Genomic DNA, 20,992 nt, shown 5'->3' on the forward strand with positions numbered 1-20,992 from the left:
TTGGGTCGGGTAGCTTGTAGCACCCTAATAGTTTGGGAGTTCTTTGTTAGACTCTACTTTGCATTGTGGTTGCATGCCTATTTATAGGCTAATTGTTGCCGCCATTGCCCAAGTTCCACCGACTTGGTAAGATCAACCCCAGCCACATATGTGTGGCTTTCTCTAGAATAATCTTCATTCTTCACATTGGTTTTGCCGACATCACCAAGTCCACTGACTTGGTCTCTTACTCCAGCCACATATATTTTTCTATAGATAGTTCTCCAAGGTTGCATGTAGCTGCTGACTTCCCATCAAGCTTATGGCACTTTCTTGAAGCTTCTAGATTTTTCTAGATTTTTTTTAGCACAAATGTGCATTAATTTCAGCAAGGATTTGATAATAGCATTGCAACCTTGTGTCGTTGTTGTTCATGTCTAGGGCTGCTGAAATAATTTCTCTGTTTGTCTTGGTTGCAATGTTAAGAAGATATGTTTGCAAACAAAAATTCAGACAAAACTCACTCTAGACATTTTGCAATTAAATGCATGCAAAGACATCTCTAATTAAAAAAAGATCAATTCAATTCTCAACTGATCATATATCACTGGCAGAGAGACATCTTGAATTAAAAACATCCAAATAAAGTGAAAATGCCAACAAAGAAGAGGACATAGGTTTACATCTTCTAGGCTACAACACTACAGAAACAAGTCAATAGATTATCGACTATCGACAATTACCATATGGCATTAACATCTGGATTTGCATGCTGTCATATCCATTAGCACGATATGACTTAGCTGACTCAAGCAAGTACTCGGTCTCCTCTGGACAATCAGCTTTCCCCCATGGATGCTTTGCCATAATTCTCATTCCATCTAGCTCCATTGCTACTTCCTTCATGGTAGGCCTATCCTCCCCTTTTAACTTTACACACCTTCTTGCGAGATCGGCCATGTTTTTTAGTGTCTCAATATTTCCCTCCTTGACTATTTCATCATCAAGAATTTGATTCAAGAGATCCGCCTCCATTGACCAAACAAAGAAGCTCGCTAGGTTTCTCTCTTTCTCAGGCCTGTCAAAAGAAAGTGCCACTTTGCTTGTTAGTAGCTCCATAAGGACAACTCCAAAGCTGTAAACGTCACTCTTTTCTGTTAGTTGACTTGAACAGAAGTACTCAGGGTCTAAGTATCCGAGTGTCCCTTGTACTAAAGTTGTTAGTTGAGTTTGATCCAGAGGAATCAATTTTGAAGCTCCAAAGTCTGACACTTTTGTTATGTAATTCCCATCTAATAGTATGTTAGTTGTTTTCACATCTCTGTGTATGATTGGCATGGAAGTAGAGGAGTGTAAGTATGCTAGTGCTCCTGCAGTTTCTGCTGCTATCTTCAATCGTAATTCCCATGAAAGTGGTGATCCTTTGCCCTTTGTATTATGAATGTGCTCAAAAAGAGTGCCATTGGTGATGAACTCGTAAACTAGTAAAGGCACTGGTGTCTCTAAACAGCAACCCAATAGCCTCACCACATTTCTATGGTTGATTTGAGAAAGAACAATCATCTCATTAACAAACTGCTCCTTCTGAGTTGAGACACCAATTTTGGACTTTTTTATGGCAACCACTTTGTTATCTGGTAATATTCCCTTGTAAACCGTTCCATATCCTCCTTCACCAAGGATTCGACTTTCATGGTAATTGTTTGTGGCCTTCTCAAGTTCTTCTGCCGTAAATATTTTTGTTGTCTCCATGGAACTTCCTTGACTTGCGAGTTGTTTTTGTAACAATAAGCCACCATTTTCTTTAAAGTATTTTTCTTTGAGTTTCATGAGCCTTCTTCTATGCATTCCCCAATATATCCATGAAATTCCAATTAGTAAAACCAAGAGGCCTGCACTGACACCTGCACATAATTGAAAATTGTCGTAAGTTTTTATGCAAGTCTAGTCATAAAAAAAAAAATTAGAAAGAAAAAAAAAAGTGTTAAAGATAGATTGATGAAAAGTATTAATAGATGTTGTTTTTGTTGTCTACCTTGTGCTTTACTTTCTAGGATAAAATGCTTCTGAGAAAGAATACGTTGAGACGAAATAGGTTATATGTATCACAATGAAGGATATTTATTCAGTTTAACTTGGGTCTTGTTAGTGAGATTAATCAATGTTTATAAGGGGGAAACATACGTAGGTTGGAACTTTTGGATATATTCTCATAGGGGTGGATGTTAACATGTACATAAAGCATACCCAATGAAATAACAGGCAGGAGAATGATCTTCCACCGATTGCTGGGATTGTGTTTGATGCAACTCTTTTGATTCTTGTCGTCGTTTTTATACCCCTTGGGACATTTACAAGAATAATCTCCAGAAAAATTTATGCACGTTCCAATACTGCAGGGGTTTGAATCCTTGCACTCATCAATATCTGAATAGTAAGGAAAACCAAATTTATCGCAATTAACATCATGCAAAATTCCAATCTTTAGCTTTCCAGTAAAAACAACTAACACACACATTCACATGTTATTATAAGTCAGTATAATTATTCTCTTGTCAAATTTATGTTGCCGGACAACTGTGAATTTAGTTCACATATTCAGGCATGAGCCTTATCAATGGTTCATATTCATATAGTTTAACAAAACATAGTCAGGCAAGTGAACATTATTAATTCATTAGACACATATCTATATATTTCGTGTGTGTGTGTGTGTATGCTATAGAGATGACCTTGGCAACTATCTGGGAGGTACGGGTTCCCTAGATAACCTGACGAGCACTGGCAAATGTAAGCAGGCGGACCACCACCGATGGTCGTCCGTTCGACACACTTGGTATTTTCCTTGCATGGAAAGTTGGGGTTCTGTTGAGCTGCATCACATGACTCACCCTCAACTGCCCAATTCAGAACTGCTGGAAGCTGCCTTGAGTTGTTGAGTTCTTGAAAAGTTGTGTTGGGGTTGAATGAGAAGTTGCCTTGTTCCACAATGAAGGCATAGCTGCAAGGGTACTTAGCGTACCACGGATTATAAATCCCCGTTCGATTGCCGACAGTCAGGCTTCGAAGAAAAGTGGAAATGTTTCGCAGTCCACCAGGGATGGAAGCTTGGGAACAGCCAAATCCAGAGCAAGAGTCTGGAAGTGCGTCGCCAAGAATATCATTACACAAGGTGACGCTGTTGCCGACTTTGACCTTTTCTTTCTTTGGGGCTCCATCCCCTGAGCGCTCACCTAAAAAGATTCCTATAGTGTCACAGCCCACTGTGGTGAAATTGTTTTGTGTATGGGACATGCTGTAAGGAGGAGGCAGCTGTAGCAAAGCTAAGGAGCTGTCTGCTGTTTCCTTACCCGAATCATCATAACAAATCATGGCTACATCTAGCATTATTTGCAACTCGCCATCAGCGACAGAAAAGTTAGTAATCCTGTTCTTACCGCCCATCCAGTAGGCTGACGGGGGTTGGGCGGATTGATCACAAGTGATGTTGAATTCTGGTCGAAGGTAACAGCCTTCACCCATGCCAAATGGGTATGGGATTGTGAGGTTACCACATTTGTCTTGGCAATTAGGCCGGGCTTGAGCTGTTGCTGCTGTTGCATTTACAACCAGTCTCATCAATATCATTACTTGCATAACGAGCATCCTCCCATCCCCACGTAAGGCCATGGCATATGTTCACCACTTAATTAAACTTTTGAGTAATTAAGAGGAATGAAGTAAGGAGATAGTACTGGTTTAATTTGTCGTCCTCATCTTTACTGGTTTATTTCTCTGTTAAGTCCGGCGAGATTAAAACAAATATTATAACTAATTGAAGTCCGGCCAACCAAAAAAAGAAGATTATAATAATTAAAATGTCGTGTCAGACAATAAAAAATGAGATTTGTAATCACTATTTCCAGGAAGTCCAAGCGGACCAACATAGTGATTCACGAAAAAATTCTAGCAGTGACACAGATTGTTTTTATAATTTAACTTCTTTTGCCATAACCATCTTATCCTCTTTTACAAAGAAGAATCCTACAAGCTCTGTTTGATATTTACAAAGGCCCTAGCAATAGGTTATTAGTTATCGGCCATCATCATTTGGCATCAACAGTTGGTTTTGCATGCTGTGACAGGACCCGTCCCGAATTTCCCGGAACCCGAGACGAACCCTGCGGAGACCCGGCATCACACCCATGCCGGGTTCACTCCTTAAATCTACGTCCTCGTTTACCAAAGAGGATTAAAGGCACGAGACTTTCTGCAGAAATTTCGGCAGAGTCTCCCCTGTAAATTGAACATTTCCCCAAAATTTCCACATGCATAAAACACATTTTATAACCCAATCGGTAGCACGCACAATGTAATCTCATGCAATTTACATAAATGGCCTCCGGCCTTCAAATGATTCTAGCAGAACTGCCCAATAATAATTTTAAAATAACTTCATGCATCAAACATGCATATAACAACTTCAAAATCTATTTATGCACACCTTCACTCACTCAGTCTACAGGACCAATCTCAATAAGACCACCTAAGTGGGGTCTAATCTGTGGCTGCACCTAGTAACTTCAGGCTGCCTACGTACCCTACTAAGGGATCAAGCCACACGTAGCTCTTTCGTAACAATCCTGACTCCTAATATCAAATAAACCATTACCACCACACAAATACATACATTCTAGGCTTTATCCATCACCACTCATTAAACACAATCACATAATCCCCTCATATGACGGGACGCATCCGGCCTCGTATGGTCTGTCAACACGCCGGCTAATCCAAAGACGGCGGCGACACTGGGCCCGCTACATTCTCACCAGCCCTCACACAACCATATCTCCCTCATATGTCGGAACGCACCCGCCACGTATGTCAACACGCTGCTAATCCAAAGATGCGTGCGACCACACCGGGCTCGCTACATTTTCACCAACCTCACACAATCATATCTCCTCATACGTCGGGACGCACCGCCACGCACGGGTCCGCCAACACGCGGCTAATCCAAAGGCGCGTGCGACTCACCTGGGCTCGCTACATTCTCACCACCTCATATAATCATATCTCCCTCATACGCTTGCACGCACCCGCCGCGTATGGGGTCAACACGCAGCTAATCCAAAGCGCGTGCGACCTCACATCGGGCCTGCTACATTCTCACCACCTCACACAACCATAATATGGGGTACGGGTAGTGCGTATAGCACGTAAGCTAACATTCAATCGTTTTATTTACTTTTATACATCCACACAATTTAAATATATAATTCTAATTTCTAATCTTATATAAACCTCAACCAATAAAGCATTCCATAAACTCCCCCATTTAAATTCATCAATTATATCCTAAACCCACAATATCCATTTAACTCAACAACGCTCCAGACCTGTCACTAAGGTCATTCTAACCCTCCTGGGATGGTAGAACTACAAGGAAAGTCTAGCGGTCAACCCAGGGTCAAACTACCCAAACTTGGTCAAACGGGCCCGCGGGGCCCACGACCTCCAAATTCCGATCCGAAAGTTCCTATAGGTTCTACAGGCTCTAGGACACCGTCCTGCAAGTTTGGTCCAGATCGGACGGTCGGATCGCTCACGATCGCACGATCGGACGGTCGCTAAAACCCTAACCCTAGGGTTGGCATTTCTGGAGTATCTGGGACCCCATTTTACGATCCGTCAAATCCTATACGATCCTGGTGATACCCAGATCAACATATTATAATTTCAGGACCATCCGACGGTCCAAACCTAGCGAACCCGGAAAATACTCGATATGCGATATCCGTTCGGAACTCTAACGGTATCCAAAATGAGATCCGAGCACACCTACACGCTCGTGACATCAAGAGGATCGTAATGGCACAAAAATGCCCCTCAGCTACCAGCGCCGCCACACGCGTGCGTGGGTGTCAGCGATATCGCATCGTCGGAAAGCTTCCAAATCGTGAGCCAAGACTCCTACCCTAGGTAATACACCTAATTTGGAGCCACTTTTGTTCTTGGACATACCCCAAAAATTGACCGGAGGTGGCCGGAATCGGAGGCTGAAAACCGGCCAAACTTCCCTCTCTTAATCGATCTCCAAAACGCATAAATCTCCCGAATCTAACCCAACAGGCAGCAAGAACAGCTCGAGAGGTTCAAGATCCATACCTGGATCGTCGGAAATGGTGGCCGGATGACGACGAACGGAGCCGGCGAAGTTTCTGTCAAAACCGGCGCGATTCCGAGCTTTCCGGCGGATTCGGCGGTTGCCGTCGGGGATGGTCGGGAAAGGTTGGGGTGACGGCGGTTCGAACCCGACCGTCGGTGGCGGTGGTGCCCGTGGCGGTGGCGGTGGCGAAATAAGCCGTCGGTGAACAGTGCGGGGGTGTCGCGAAGGAGAAGACCGAGAGAGAGAGAGAGAGACGGGGGCAATTCCGTCTTTTTAACCAAAAATCCATTTTCTAAATATTTATGATTATGCCACTGAGCTTCATTTGATCATATCTCTCTCGTTACAACTCCGATTCGAGCCCTCTACGTGTCTACGGACTCATCTCACCGTGCTCTACGCAACGGTACAATCGGAATTCCCAAAGTCCGTCCAGATAAGAAAATGACTAAAATACCCCTATCCCACGGGTAATTTCTCAATTCCACTTAAATAAATTAAAACATTGGATAAATTTGGGGTCGGGGTGTTACATGCTGTCATATCCACTACTGGTACCACTAGGACCACAATCAGCTCTAACATTCAAAAGATAAGTGTCTGAATTAGGTGAGCCGAGAAAGTACTCAGTTTCTTCTGCACAGATATCATCTTTTCCCCATGGATGTTTTGCTGCAATTCTCATTCCCTCTAACTCCATTGCTACTTCTTTCATGCTAGGCCTGTCCTCCCCTTTTAACCTTACACATCTTTTTGCGAGTTCGGCCACGTTTTGTAGTGTCTCAATATTTCTCTCGTTGGCTATGTCATTATCAAGAATTTGATACAAGTGACCTTCATCCATTGAACAAACGAAGAAACTTGCTAGGTTTCTCTCTTCCTCGGGCCTGGCAAAAAAAGTGCCACTTTGCTTGTTAGGAGCTCCATAAGGACAACTCCAAAGCTATAGACATCACTCTTTTCCGTTAGTTGATTTGTAAGGAAGTATTCAGGGTCTAAGTATCCAAATGTCCCTTGCACTAATGTTGTAAGTTGATTTTGATCTAGAGGGATCAGTCGTGAAGCTCCGAAGTCTGACACTTTTGCCGTGTAATTATCATCTAATAGTATATTTGTTGCCTTCACATCTCGGTGTATGATCTGCATGAGAGCAGAGGAGTGTAAGTATGCTAATGCTCCTGCAGTTTCTGCTGCTATCTTCAATCGTAATTCCCATGAAAAAGATGATCCTCTGCCATTTATATGGTGGATGTGCTCGAAAAGAGTGCCATTTGCAATGAACTCGTAAACTAGTAAAGGCACTGATGTCTCTAAACAGCAACCGAATAGCCTCACCACATTTCTATGGTTGATTTGAGAAAGAACAATCAACTCATTGACAAACTGCTCCTTCTGTGTTGGGACACCAATTTTGGACTTCTTTATGGCAACTACTCTGTTGCTATCCGGCAATATTCCTTTGTAAACTATTCCGTAGCCTCCTTCACCGAGAATTCTACTTTCATGGTAATTGTTTGTGGCTTTCTCAAGTTGTTCTGCAGTAAAGATTTTCGTTGTCTCCACAGAACCTACTTGACTAGCAAGTTGTTCTTGTAACAATAAGCCACCATTTTGTATAAAGTATTGTTCTTTGAGCTTGGTGAACTTTCTTCTCTGCATTCGCCAATATATCAGTGAAATTCTAACCAGTAAATCCAAGAAACCTCCACTTACACCTGCATATAGTTGAAAAATCACAACTAAGTTGCCTTTATAATTTGCTTATATACGTATATAATCTATGCAACATTTTTGGGGTAAGATGTAAAGGAAAGGATAGATTGATCAGAAAGAATATATATAGTAATAGGTCTTGTTTTTGTTGTCTAGCTGGTGATTTCTTTTTAAGCAGAATGGTTTTTGACAAAGTATATGATCAAATATATATTACCATTAAAATGATCATTCCTGTTACATGTAAATGAAACATACCCAATGAAATAATCAGCAGGAGATTGTTGGGGTCGTCTTTGATGCAACTCTGTTTATTCATGCCGTCGTTTTTGTACCCTTTGGGACATCTACAAGAATAATTTCCATCTAAGTTCTCACAGGATCCAATACTGCAGGGGTTCAAAGCCTTGCACTCATCAAAATCTGAGAAGAAGGAATTAAATCCATGAACATCAGGTAAAAAGCCAAGTTTAAGCTTACCAGTAACTTAAACTAGCATTTACAAATATTTATTAGATGGTGTGCATATAAATTATATGCGAAGCGAAGATACAGAAAATCAATTACCTTGGCAACCATGTGGGAGGTATGGATTCCCTTGGTAACCCGGCAAGCACTGGCAAATGTAACCAGACCCATTGATGGTAGTGTTCCTGTTGACACACTTGCTATAATCTGCCTTGCATACAAAATCGCATGTCTCATCCCCAATTTCCCAATTTATAACCATTGGAATTTGACTTATGCTGTTGAGTTGTTGAAAACTTGTACTGTTGAATTTGAACTGGCCCTGTTCCACAATGAAAGCATAGCTGCAGGGGTTGAAGTCCATTATGAAAGTATGATTGTAATAGCTACTCCATTAGGAAAGTATATCAATATGTTATGAAATTAACTAGACGGTGGAAAAACAGTGCGTGTCTGGAGAAATAGGACAGGAGTGGAAATAACAACACTAATCTAATGTTATAGTTATTTTACTTTATATGGATATCGGAAGCAAAGGGACAAAGGGGTTCTCTTAAATAATAGCATATATTATAATATGTATATCACTGTGAAATTATTTATTAATTTTACATTTAGTCTGTCTAAACAAAAACTTGGGAGATTTTTACTTTTTTATTTTGAGAAAATTATTGTTTTCCTTTTATTTATACTTTATGTTTGTTTTACTAAGCAGGAATGCAAGCAGGTAGCTATTTCATGTTATAGGCTGCACATTAATTAATAGGTAGCTAGTAATACATACCTACTGAAATTTTCAGGGAATTATTTGATGTAGGAGGGTTTTTTAAGCAACTAGTTCCATTCACGCTGTCGATTGTGTACCCTGTGGGGCATAAACAAGTGTGACTTCCAGGTAAATTGGAGCACGTTCCATTAGTGCAGGGGATTAATGTTTGGAAAGCTGCATTCATCAATATCTGAACTGAAAAGAAAATCAGGAAATTCAATCAGTTAAATTTAAAAAAACAAAATACATATATATTATAATATATATATATATATATAGGAGGTGGATTCGTTGCACTATATTTAGTTTGGACATAATTTTTGGGCTATTAAATTTACTCAATTTTTAATGGTTAAGATTAAATCTGACATGACAAATAGTAAAAGTTGCCGAGGTGATACTTTTTGCACCTTTGCAACCATTTGGGTGGGTAAGGGCCGTTGTCATACGTGTTGTTACCCTGCTTGTCGTAACAATCTCGGGCTATGTACTGCAGTAACTGCATCTCAGCCTCATCAAGGGAAAAGGCAGTGACAATGATGTTGCCCCAGAGTGCTGTTGGGGCTTCCGGTGGATGTGTTGCAAGTGATGTGAAAGCCTGCCAAAAGGGTATGGGATTGTGAGATTGCCACACTTGTCTGGGCAGCCAGGCAGGGCTTGAGACAAGGCTTATGCTACTGTTGTTGTAATTACAGACCCTAACATCACATACACTCCCACCATTAATATTACCAATGGGAGTTGCTCAATAAGCATCCTCTCATGTAACGCTATGGCACAAATATTTGTACATGTACCACCCAATAATATTCTTTCTCGCACAAATATTTGTATTGCTTGTGATAAAAGTAAGCGGTACTCGGCATGGCCTTTTATAGATAGAGGGTCTCATAGGGTTAGGGGAAACGTCTTCCTCTACCTATGGTTATCATCTGTCCTTGTTTATTTGTTGGACCAAAAAACAAAAAGCTTATAAGTTTATTTGGGATGCGTGCTTATAAGTTAAATTATCATATACAGATGTTGAAAAATAATAATAATATAGGTTTTTTTATCATGAAAACGTAAGTTTATGAAATTATCAAATTCAATTCTTTATGTTTTTTTTTTCTTTTGGAGTCATTAATGATCCTTAAGATTTACATCCGGCTCCAATCAACAAAAGATTGTTCTATTCTATTGAAATGAGATCAAAAGAATATAGACACGACTAAATAGACAGTAATCACAAGGTTACAACCAAATTAAAGAAATTCATAATCACAAGGTTACAACCAAATTAAAGAAATTCATAATCACAGGGTTATATAATCAAATACCAGAGAATTAACTTTATGACAAACATATTACAGCAGTACGTACTGATGACTGGAATTGAAACAAACTACAATTCAATAGACGATAAATGCGACTAGGAGTTAAGGAGCTAATTAACTATCGTCCATCACCATAAGGCTTTACCAGTTGGATGTGTTGAACGAATTGCATGCTCTGGTCGTACTCTGCACTATTTATAATATTACCATCGTCACCTCTAACATCTACAACGTAAGCAGGTGACCCAAGCAAGTAGTCGGTGTCTTTCGGAGATGGTTTGAAATCAGCCTGATGAACTCCCATGACCTGCAATAATACCCCGAGCTCGATGGCTATATTTTTCATGGAAGGCCTTTCTTCCCCTCTTAAGCTCAAGCAACTCCTTGCCAGACCGGCCACTTTTTCTATGATTTTCTCAGAGTTAAGTCCTTGCCTCACTATTTCAGCATCAAGAATTTGATCCAAGCTCCCCTCTTTCATTGCACAAACAAAGACATTTGCTAGGTTTGTATGTGCCTCATTCTTTTTACTTATAAGTGCCCTTTGGCTTGTGAGTAGCTCCACCAGGACGACTCCAAAACTATAGACGTCGCTCTTTTCTGTTAGTATTTGCGTCTGAAGATATTCAGGGTCTAAGTACCCGAGCGTCCCTTGAACTAAAGTTGATATGTTGTTTTGATCCTCTTGAGGAACCAACCTTGAAGCTCCAAAGTCCGCTACTTTTGCCCTGTAGTTCTCATCTAGCAGTATATTCATCGCCTTCACATCTCTGTGTACAATTGGTGGGTAGGTAGAGTGGTGCAAGTACGACAGCGCTTCCGCTGTATCTGCTGCTATCTTTAACCGTAATTCTAATGAAAGTGGTGAGTGTTTGTTGTCTTTTCCATGAATGTGATCATGAAGAGTGCCATTTGAGATGAACTCGTAAACCAGTATAGGCGTTTGGGTCTCTAAACAACAACCAAGGAGCCTCACAACATGTTTGTGGTTGATTTGAGAAAGAAGAATAATCTCGTTAGCAAATTGCTGACTCTCAGTAATTGGGGCGCTAAGTTTAGGCTTCTTTATGGCAACCACTTTTTTACGATCTCCGGACACCGTTCCTTTGTAGACTTCTCCATAGCCACCTTCACCAATTTTTACCTTTGCATCGTAATTGTTTGTGGCCTTCTTCAATTCTTCTTCAGTAAAGATTGTGGCTACGTCAATGGTGCCATTGTAACTAGCTAGTTCTCGTCGCAAAAACAAGCCACCATTTTGTTTAAAGTTCTTTTCTTTCTCTTTCTTGAATTTTCTCCTCTTCATTCCGCAATATAGGCAACAAGTTAGAACGAGGAAAACTATGACTCCTGCATATATAAATCGAAAAATTGCGATCAACTTTCTTGACATACAATTTATATATTAAGCAGGCATATGCCTAAACTATTTCATGTTATAGGATGCATGTTAGTATGTAAGTAGCAAGGCGTAATGCATACCCAATGAAACTTTGAGGGAAGTGTTCTTTGATGCGCTAATGCATTTCTTCAGGTCTTCAGTATTTCTGTACCCTTTCGGACACGTGCAAGTGTAATTTCCTGGTGCATTTACGCACTTTCCCATTTCGCAGGCGTTCGGGTCTTTGCACTCATCCACATCTGAGAGAAATAGGAAAACAAATGTTACACACATTAATTAATTAGTTAATCAATTCCCACTTCCAGCTACAACAACTATAGCATGCATATTACATATAAGAGGTCTACATATCATATTTTTATATGATAAGTTCGTACCTTGGCAACCATCTGGGTGGTATGGGTTCCCTTGATAACCTGGCGAGCACTGGCAAATGTAACCAGACGGGGCCGCATTGCCCATGGTCCGGTTTACACACTTGCTATTTACCTTGCATGCAAAACTGTGGCTCTTGTTTTGAGCTGCACTCTCACATGACTGCTCCCCAATATCCCAATTAAGAATCATGGGAACCCTGCTTATTTGAGCCAGTTGGTCAAAGCTCTTGTTGGAAAAGCTGAACTGGCCTTCTTGCACAATGAAAGCGTAGCTGCACTTGTTAAAGTCCAATATACGGGTATGATTTTGGAAGCTACCCAAGACCACCGTACGGTTTGTCAGCCCGTCAGGGATGGAAGTTTGGCAGCAACCGATGCCCGAGCAAGAGGTCTGATCAACGCTGTCAAGGGCGAGACACCGAGACAAGCACCCGGCAAAGAAGGGATTCTCATCTTTCCAGCGGAAGCCTTCGAATGTGGCGTAAGTGTCACAACCAACGGCCATGAACTTGTTTTTGGCACCGGAGATGGTGTAAGGAGGCGTCACCCTCAACTCAGGAACATTGTAGTCATTGTTGCCCTCCTCGTCATAGCAATCGCGGGCCAAACGCTGCTGAATTTGGATCTCACCCAGGTCAACCGATATGTTAGTAACACGAATGTTACTGTCCCACAGATATGCTTTTCCGTCAGCCGTACAGTTGATACGAAATTCAATTCCCATGCAACATTCATCGGTGAGCCCAAATGGATATGGAATTGTGAGATTGCCACAGTGGTCTAGGCAGCTGGGCTTGGAAATCTGAGCTCTTGCTGTTTTTATTTTTCCATCTCCTAATAATACAATTACAACCAAAGAGATGACCAATTGCAGAATAACAAGAGCCCTCCCATGGAAGGCCATGGTAGTACTTTCCGAGGATTTAATTAATAAAACTAAAAATTGCATGCATTGCTTGTGATGAGAAAATTAAGTGCTACCCAGGATGGTCTTTTATAATCAGCATGTGCATGGGGTTAATTAGGGGAAATGTCTACCTCTTTACCTACCGCTAATGGTGATGTTCCTCTCCATGTTGGGGTGGTGTCTATTATTTCCTCTTAGTAAATGTAGTTGAAAATCCCACTTCGTATTACTCAATATTCCCACTTGGTTATGGTCAATAAGCCAAGAGGCAAACTCTTTTCTTAATTATATGGTAATTATAAGAGCAGTCACATCCAGCATATTACTAATTAAGGTCAAAGTCAATGACAAGCTTACATGACTACATTCCTGATAGATTGGACTTTGGACGTGCATATGATTGGCGATGAGAAGGCAAGTGGTGTTTTATTTGTCTTTGATTCCCACCTAAACATCTACCTCGTCATGCCTTTGCCAAAATAAAACTAATAACACAACTTGATCAGCTTGACATAAATTTTTGGGTTTTTAGCAAAGTTGCATTTAAACAATTACTCTTCATTTATTAAATTAATTTCATCTGTTCATATCATTCAGCTTTTACTTCTGATTTGTTTATACACCCATTCACATAGGTCGAGCTGCTCATTCACATTTAATTTTCTACTTCTTAATTTGTGGTGATATTATGTTATCAATTCATCTAAATTATGCCTCGTATATACTCGTTAATTTAATTGGAATACCCCATACCATGGCGCATTGTGTTCCCGTGACACATAATGATTTTTCATCCATATGCTTAAAGCTAGATTAATTGTTTCATATTCTCATTTAAATGCCCTCTCTATTTTCGGTTTACTTGGAATCTAAAGAGATTTTTGCAATTTGAAAAGAAAATGGTGGTTATAGTTGGTCTCGTCCCATTTTATTTCCCATTTAATTAACGTTCTAGATAGTCCTTGCATTCTTTTTCTTCTTTACACTTTAAAGAATAAAAACTCTAGATACCTCTCGTCATGGCAAAGGGCAAATTACTGGAAGTGCTCTAAGCATCATCTCATGTAAGGCCATGGCACAAATATTTGTATATGCACCACTCAATAATTCTTTATCGCACAAATATTTGTATTGTTTGTGATAAAAGTAAGTGGTACCCTGCATGGCCTTTTATAGATAGAGGGTCTCATGGGGTTAGGGGAAACGTCTTCCTCTACCTATGGTTATCATCTGTCTTTTTTATTTGTCAATAGGCAAGTGAAATGGGCAGAGTCTTCTAATAGTATCTATTATTTTCCTCTTAGCAAAATGCAATTGAAAATGAGCCCCACTTTTTATTAATGAATAATCCCACTTGATTCTAGTCAATAAGCCAAGGGGCAAAGTCTTTTTTATATATGGTAAATAAGCGCAGTCACATCCACCAGCAAAGTCAATGACAAGCAGGGTTAATATAATAATAAATAAATAATTATGATCTAGTATTCTATCCTATGAATTCTTACTCCTGATTTATTAACGAGTTTACGATCTGGCAACTAGACGAGTGGATTTTTGTTTAATAAGAAATATGTGAATTATATATATATATATATATATATGCACTATTTAAACGTTCTAGATAGTCCTTGTATTGTCACTAGGGCAAGCCACGATGGTGACTTCACTACATTAAATCATGCAAGAAACAAATTGATAGTAAGTAAGTACATATATATAGAATCTTCTTTCTTTAAAAAAGTACCAGTTGGTAATTAAATAAGTATGCGCAAGTGATAAAATAAAAATCAACCAAGTAAGATGAAAGAAATCACTCATACATACATGTCTACACTTGTATTTGGGCTTCTTTTTATAAGCTCATTTTGCCTTATTGATCTGGAGTTTGAGTCTATTTTGTATGCAAATATAAATAACGGTGCGAGTAAATTGGGACGTATTATATGTTGCCGTCAATTTTTGATACAGACTAGTGACTTTTGTGAAGCAGACTCTGGAGGATAATCACTCATTTGTTTTAATCTGATTAGCAATTGTCAAAGGTTGTTGCAAGAGCTCTGTCATTATAAATATGCAACTTCTTTTCTTTCTTTCATTTTTTTTTTAATGGTGGGTTGATAATATAAGTTAGGCTCTAAGCCCTTTTCTACACTTGTATTTGGGCTTCTTTTTATTAACTTCATTTTGCCTTATTGATCTGGACGTTGAGTCTTCTCTACTATTTTGAGGTGGGAAGCAATTAATAATACTCAAAGCAGACTTGTCTAACCAACACCACAAACATGAGGGTCACCATCTACAACTTGTTATGCTTGAAGAAAGTTGCGGTTTCACCTCAAAATTAATTGGCAATGGTAGGAGTAACCCAACTCCTTATAAACCATTTCATTTTTTGTTAATTTTCTAATGTGTGGGACATTTTCACCTGCACATTCCCAAATGCTCATGCATTGCTGGACAATTCATTGAGACAAATGGGACTTAATTGAGAGGGGCACATCAGAAAGAAATTAAAGATTACAAAACAGAAACAAAAAGCTAATGTCCACAAGCTGGTAAGTTTATTTGTTGGACCCCAAAAAAAGAAAAAAAAGAAGCTTATAAACTTATAAGTTTCTTTATATATATGCACTATTTGTTTCCCTTAATTACCGGTCATATTAAATATCACATATTGTCAGCTAGTTTCCCCTGCAGATATGACCCTATTTTCCTCATCATTTATCCACCTTTGTAATCCTGAAAACAAGTAGGACTTTGGGTCAACTTTCAAATTGTTATTTTTAGATTTGATTATAACGTGCAAGAGTGTGTTCAAGTTTAATTAATTAGTACCTTTCTCTTAAGTATTTGGTATTTGCAAAGTAAATATGGGAGCATCAATCTCAACTATGACAATTCCAGGAACATTGCTTGCATTGGGATACTGATCAACATTTCTGTATACCATGGAATTCGGAAGGTTACCTTGAACAAAAGTCCTTGGCCTTGCCACAAACAAATGTACCCTGATCACAGATATTGCAACCTACACAGAAGAGACAAGAAATATTAGTTCTAATGTGTAGTTTTAAGTTGTTAGATTTAGTGTTGCCGTAACACGCAATAACGATACGTATCATTAAGACCTAGTCCAATTTCAACGCTGCAAAAAACGATGCCCATAAAGGAACTCATGCAGACAACAAAGTCAACTTGTCAACCTTCCAAAGGTGAATTGCTGCTTCTTAGTCTATGACAACAAGCAAAGCCCGACTATGTGTTGTTGTGTCTGAATATTCCCCAAGTCTGATTCAGTCAGGATTTCCAACTACTCATCCAACTTAGGCCAAACCGGATTCCTAACAATTACATACTACTTTTACAGGCTAAAATCTCTATTGCTCCCTCTAGTAATAACTTTTTGACCACATCTTTCTATTTTCAGGATGCAAAACACATAATCAAAAGCTAGTTTTCGTATAGCGGCCATCAGAAAGTGAAGCGATTTCATAATTTAGCTAAAGTTAGGGGGAAAAAAAAGGGACCCGCCTAGACACGCCTAGTGCGTAGGCCGATTTTTCCAACAGCCTAAAAGCACAGTTGATAGGTTTTGAGCTCTAATTATGAACATTATTACCGAATTTAACATTACAGAACAAAATCCACCACATGTTCTAGATGTCTGTGCATCATAGATTTTCCAAAATAAACAAAATATAAAGATAATTTACTTCAAACTACAAATAATCTGAATGCATTCCACTAAAAAGCAGGAAGCAGAGTAATTGGAGACTGAGCTTAGGAAAAGAAAAACCTTGGGTTGAAGAAACTATCCCACCAGTCAGAGTCTGCAGCTTTAGGCTCGACTGGAACCTAGCTCAAGTTTTTCTTCAATTTCCTATCTTTCTTGTTTTTTTTTTTATTTCTTGGGAGGCACCATGAGAGCTCAAATGAGGAATTGCCCACCTCTTTTTAGGCCATGAACTTGAAGACTTTGATGGGAAGTGATTCTTGGGAGGCGCTATGAGAGCTCAAATGAGGAATTGCCCACCTCTTTTTAGGCCATGAACTTGAAGACTTTGATGGGAAGTGATTCAGTGCAGTGAGCCCGGAAAATAGTATAGCCGCTCGGCTATACTTGCCTTTTTGTGGGGTGCCTTTTTTTCCCTTATTATTATTATTTTGAAATAGTATAGCCAATTATGTTTTGAGTTCCTTATGTTTTTGTTCAATTGTTGATTGTGTTCTTGTTGCTTTAATTATTTATTTTAACATTCGCTACTTTTCTTGCACAAATTGTTAAATAAAGATAGATCTGAGTCCATGATATCACGGGGACCAGCAACAAGTCCATGGTATCACGTACATATTTCTAACCATATGCATTTTATATTATTCCGACATGCTATATAAATGGTCACCAGCAACAAGTCAATTGGTCAAGTCTTTGCCACAGACTACCTGCAGTCTTTGTTAGTTCCTGCCGATTGTATTTGGGGGCTTCACAACACTTTGCAGTATTTGGGTTCACGAATTAATCTCGTTGGCAAGTCCTTCCTTATGTGATGATTTTCGGGGTTCAATGGTTGAGGCATTACCCTAAACTTGCTGCAATCTTTCATGTGTTACAAACGATCAAATTCAAGGCTGCCTGCGAAAGAAAGTCCACTCAATAAAAATTCAGTGGCTTCAGCTGACTTTGGATCCTTTGCAAGCTAGACCATTAATCACCGGCACTGTGATTATTAGTTTTCAAATTAATTTGTTGAAAAAAAATTCTTGTTTGTCCAACAAAAAGTTATGATCACTAACTAGCAAATAAGAACAAACTAATATAATCATCATATGACATTTCAATTTGCATGGTAGCATACCTGCTAGTTGTACCAGAAGTTGTGCCAGTAGAACCAGAATCATCTCTAAAGTCAGCAACAGAAGCGTCTGAAGGTGGCCACGACAAGAGCAAAGTCTGATCTTCTGAACGCAAATTAACATTACTTTCCCATGGATGGTTTGCCACTATTCTCATTCCCTCTAGCTCCATAGCTACGTCTTTCATGGTCGGCCCTTCCTCCCCGTTTAACCTTAAACATCTTTTCGCAAGACGGGCCACATTTCTTACTGTCTCAATATTCGGTTTGTTGACTATGTGACAATCAAGAATACGTTCCAAGCGATCTTCTTCCATTGCACAAACAAACAGTCTTGCTAGACTTCTCTCTGCCTCAGGCCTATCATAAGAAATTGCCACTTTTGCTTGTCAATAGCTCTACAAGGACAACTCCGAAGCTATAGACATCACTCCTCTGTTAGTTGGTTTGAGTGGAGATACTCAGGGTCTAAGTATCCAAGTGTCCCTTGCACCAAAGTTACAACTTGAGTTTGATGTAGAGGAATCAATACTGAAGCTCCAAAGTCTGACACTTTTGTCGTGTAATTGTCATCTAATATATATTCACAGCTTTAACATCTCGGTGTATGATTTGCATAAAAGTGGATGAGTGTAAGTATGCTAGTGCTCCTGCAGTTTCTGCTGCAATCTTCAATCACAATTCCTACACAAGCGATGATCCTCTGCTCCTCTCACCATGAATGTGCTCAAAAAGAGTGCCGTTGGTGATGAACTCGTAAACTAGTAAGGGCACTTCTGACTCTAAACAACAACCTAATAGCCTCACCACATTTCTATGGTTGATTTGAGAAAGAACAACCAACTCATTAACAAACTGCTCGGTCTGGGTTGGGGCAGCAATTCTGGACTTTTTTATGGCAACCATTTTCTTATCTGGTAATATTCCTTTGTACACTATTCCATAAGATCCTTTCCCAAGGACTCTACTGTCATGATAATTGTTTGTGGCTTTGTCCAGCTCTTCTGCAGTAAAGATCCTGGTTGTCTCAACCACATGATGACTAGCAAGCTTATGTTGTAACAAGAAACCACCATTTTCTTCAAAGTACTTTTCTTTGAGCTTGATGTACTTTCGTTGCTTCATTCCCCAGCATAGGGACCATGCAGATCCGACGAGTAAAACCAACATGACACCTATAGCTGCCCATACTAGTGTAACATAACAAGGTGTTGAATTTTATATATAATGGATTTCATTAATTTAATTCTCATGGGGGGCATGGGGCAGGATGTTTAAATAGACATACGTAACTATAATAGTAACAATAATGAGATACATGGGAGTCGTACTCTTTGGCATGTGATTGCAACTTGTCCCTTTCATGCCGAAGAAACATGGAAGACGAGAAACTCCCAGGTAAGTTTACACACCTTACGTCACTTTCGCAAGCCTCTGACTTGCACTCATCAATATCTGAAGGACATCACAAGATTATACCACTTAATTCATGACCACACATTTGTGTAAGTGGTAATTAATTGATTAAAATCCCAACATATATGTAACAAAGTAGATGATTTGATGATCCGATCATCATGATCATCTTGGCAACCATCTGGGTGGTATGGGTTTCCTTGGTAGCCTGGCAAGCACCGGCAAATGTAACCAGTAGACCAGCCATTGATGTTGGGCCAACTGAATCACGTGCTATTTCCCTTGCATGCAAAATCCATGCTGTTATTAGCTGAACTGCATGGGCCATGATCCCCAATTTCCCAATTGAGAACCAAAGGAAGGTGGCTAGTCTTGTTGAGTTGTTGCAAACTTATGTCGGGGGAGAATGTGAACTCGCCTTGTTCCACAAAGAAGCCATAGCTGCATGAGTATAAATTATTAGAGTACCATAGCTCCAATACCATCTCAAACTGGAACAATCCACTAGGGATGTAAGCTTGGCCACATCCGTCCCCAGAGCAAGAGTCATCCTTGTTCTCAGTAGTGTCGTCGTTGCATAAGGCAAAAGAGTAGCCAGATGCATGTAAATGTCTTTCTTTGCCAGGGCCTCCGTGGCCAAGTTTTGGGCTACAGCGCCTACCTTCAAAACTTGCTGCAGTACCACATCCGATGGCGAAGAACTTGTTTTTTGTATCAGAGATGGTGAAGGAATCGGGCAAGTAGAGGGAACTGTTGGTCTGATATTCATCACCAATACACTTTCGGGCTATAGGCTGCAAAACGTGCAACTTACCGTCAAGTGAGATGTTAGTAACCCTTAGAGAAGTGTGATTATCCATCATCAAATATGGGATTGGCCCTATTGAGGGTTCGGGTTGGCCAACATCTTTAAAATTAATATTGGTAGTGGTAGTAGGAGTACACTACAAAAAAAAAGTGGCACCAGTCACCATTTTGTTATCAATTTTGGTGACTGTTGTGGGGGTTACTAAAGGCTTTAGTCACCTTTTTTGACTTTTTTGGTGACTAAAAAGGCTTTCATTCACCTTTTTTGCTTTTTTTAGTGACTAAAACCTTTAGTAACCCCTACAACAGTCACCAAAATTGGTGACAAAATGGTAACTATTGCCACTTTTTTTAGTAGTGGTAGCAGTACAATTGATAAAAAACTCAGGTCGGTGATAACAACCTCTAGCCATGCCGAATGGATATGGGATTGTGATGTTGCCACAGTGGTCAGAGCAGCCAGGCAGGGCTTGATGCAAGAGGGCTCGATGATCATCTCCTACTGCTGCTGTTGATGATGTACTAATAGCTAATACAAACACTAGCTCTAGAACTATTGCTAGCAATGAGATCAGTTGCATAATTGGATTCCCATGTAAGGACTGAAAGCAAACCCCTTCCATGTCTTGTTTTGGTTTTTGGGAGCAGAATTGAGAGAGTTGAGTTGCCTAGACAAATGAAAGAAAGTAAAGGCTAAAAAATGAAGAATATTGCAGTAAGAATGAGATCTTTCATGTCAAACCCACGATCAAACTAATGGCTGGATGTTTTTTATTTATGGAAACTCCTAATTTATCTCAATCAGCTCATCTCCCATTTGACCAATCCATTGCT

The 20,992-nt window shown here is 39.8% G+C and overlaps 1 protein-coding gene and 3 pseudogenes across 2 annotated transcripts; all 4 read right to left on the minus strand.

The window, feature by feature from the left end:
* Window positions 1–545: 545 nt before the first annotated feature.
* Window positions 546–3,648, minus strand: LOC148918562 (putative wall-associated receptor kinase-like 16). Its single transcript, XM_089049174.1, has 3 exons — window positions 2,712–3,648; window positions 2,227–2,406; window positions 546–1,883 (listed from the first exon to the last, which is right to left on the minus strand). Exons 1-3 carry the CDS (start codon window positions 3,646–3,648, stop codon window positions 709–711), a joined length of 2,292 nt encoding a protein of 763 aa, XP_088905300.1. The 3' UTR covers window positions 546–708.
* A 3,011-nt stretch (window positions 3,649–6,659) lies between these two features.
* Window positions 6,660–9,946, minus strand: LOC148918563 (putative wall-associated receptor kinase-like 16; annotated as a pseudogene). The gene is made up of 5 exons (XR_016125313.1): window positions 9,940–9,946; window positions 9,491–9,736; window positions 8,411–8,697; window positions 8,102–8,266; window positions 6,660–7,845 (listed from the first exon to the last, which is right to left on the minus strand). The product of XR_016125313.1 is annotated as a putative wall-associated receptor kinase-like 16 (transcript).
* Window positions 9,947–10,514: 568 nt separating this feature from the next.
* On the minus strand, window positions 10,515–13,079 carry LOC148918564 (wall-associated receptor kinase 3 pseudogene; annotated as a pseudogene).
* Window positions 13,080–15,924: 2,845 nt separating this feature from the next.
* LOC103325362 (wall-associated receptor kinase 3 pseudogene) lies at window positions 15,925–19,105 on the minus strand (annotated as a pseudogene).
* Window positions 19,106–20,992: the final 1,887 nt, after the last annotated feature.

This window comes from Prunus mume, linkage group LG3 (genome assembly GCF_029339155.1).
Source record: "Prunus mume cultivar Tortuosa linkage group LG3, ASM2933915v1, whole genome shotgun sequence".
In the NCBI taxonomy this organism is placed as follows: Eukaryota; Viridiplantae; Streptophyta; class Magnoliopsida; order Rosales; family Rosaceae; genus Prunus; species Prunus mume.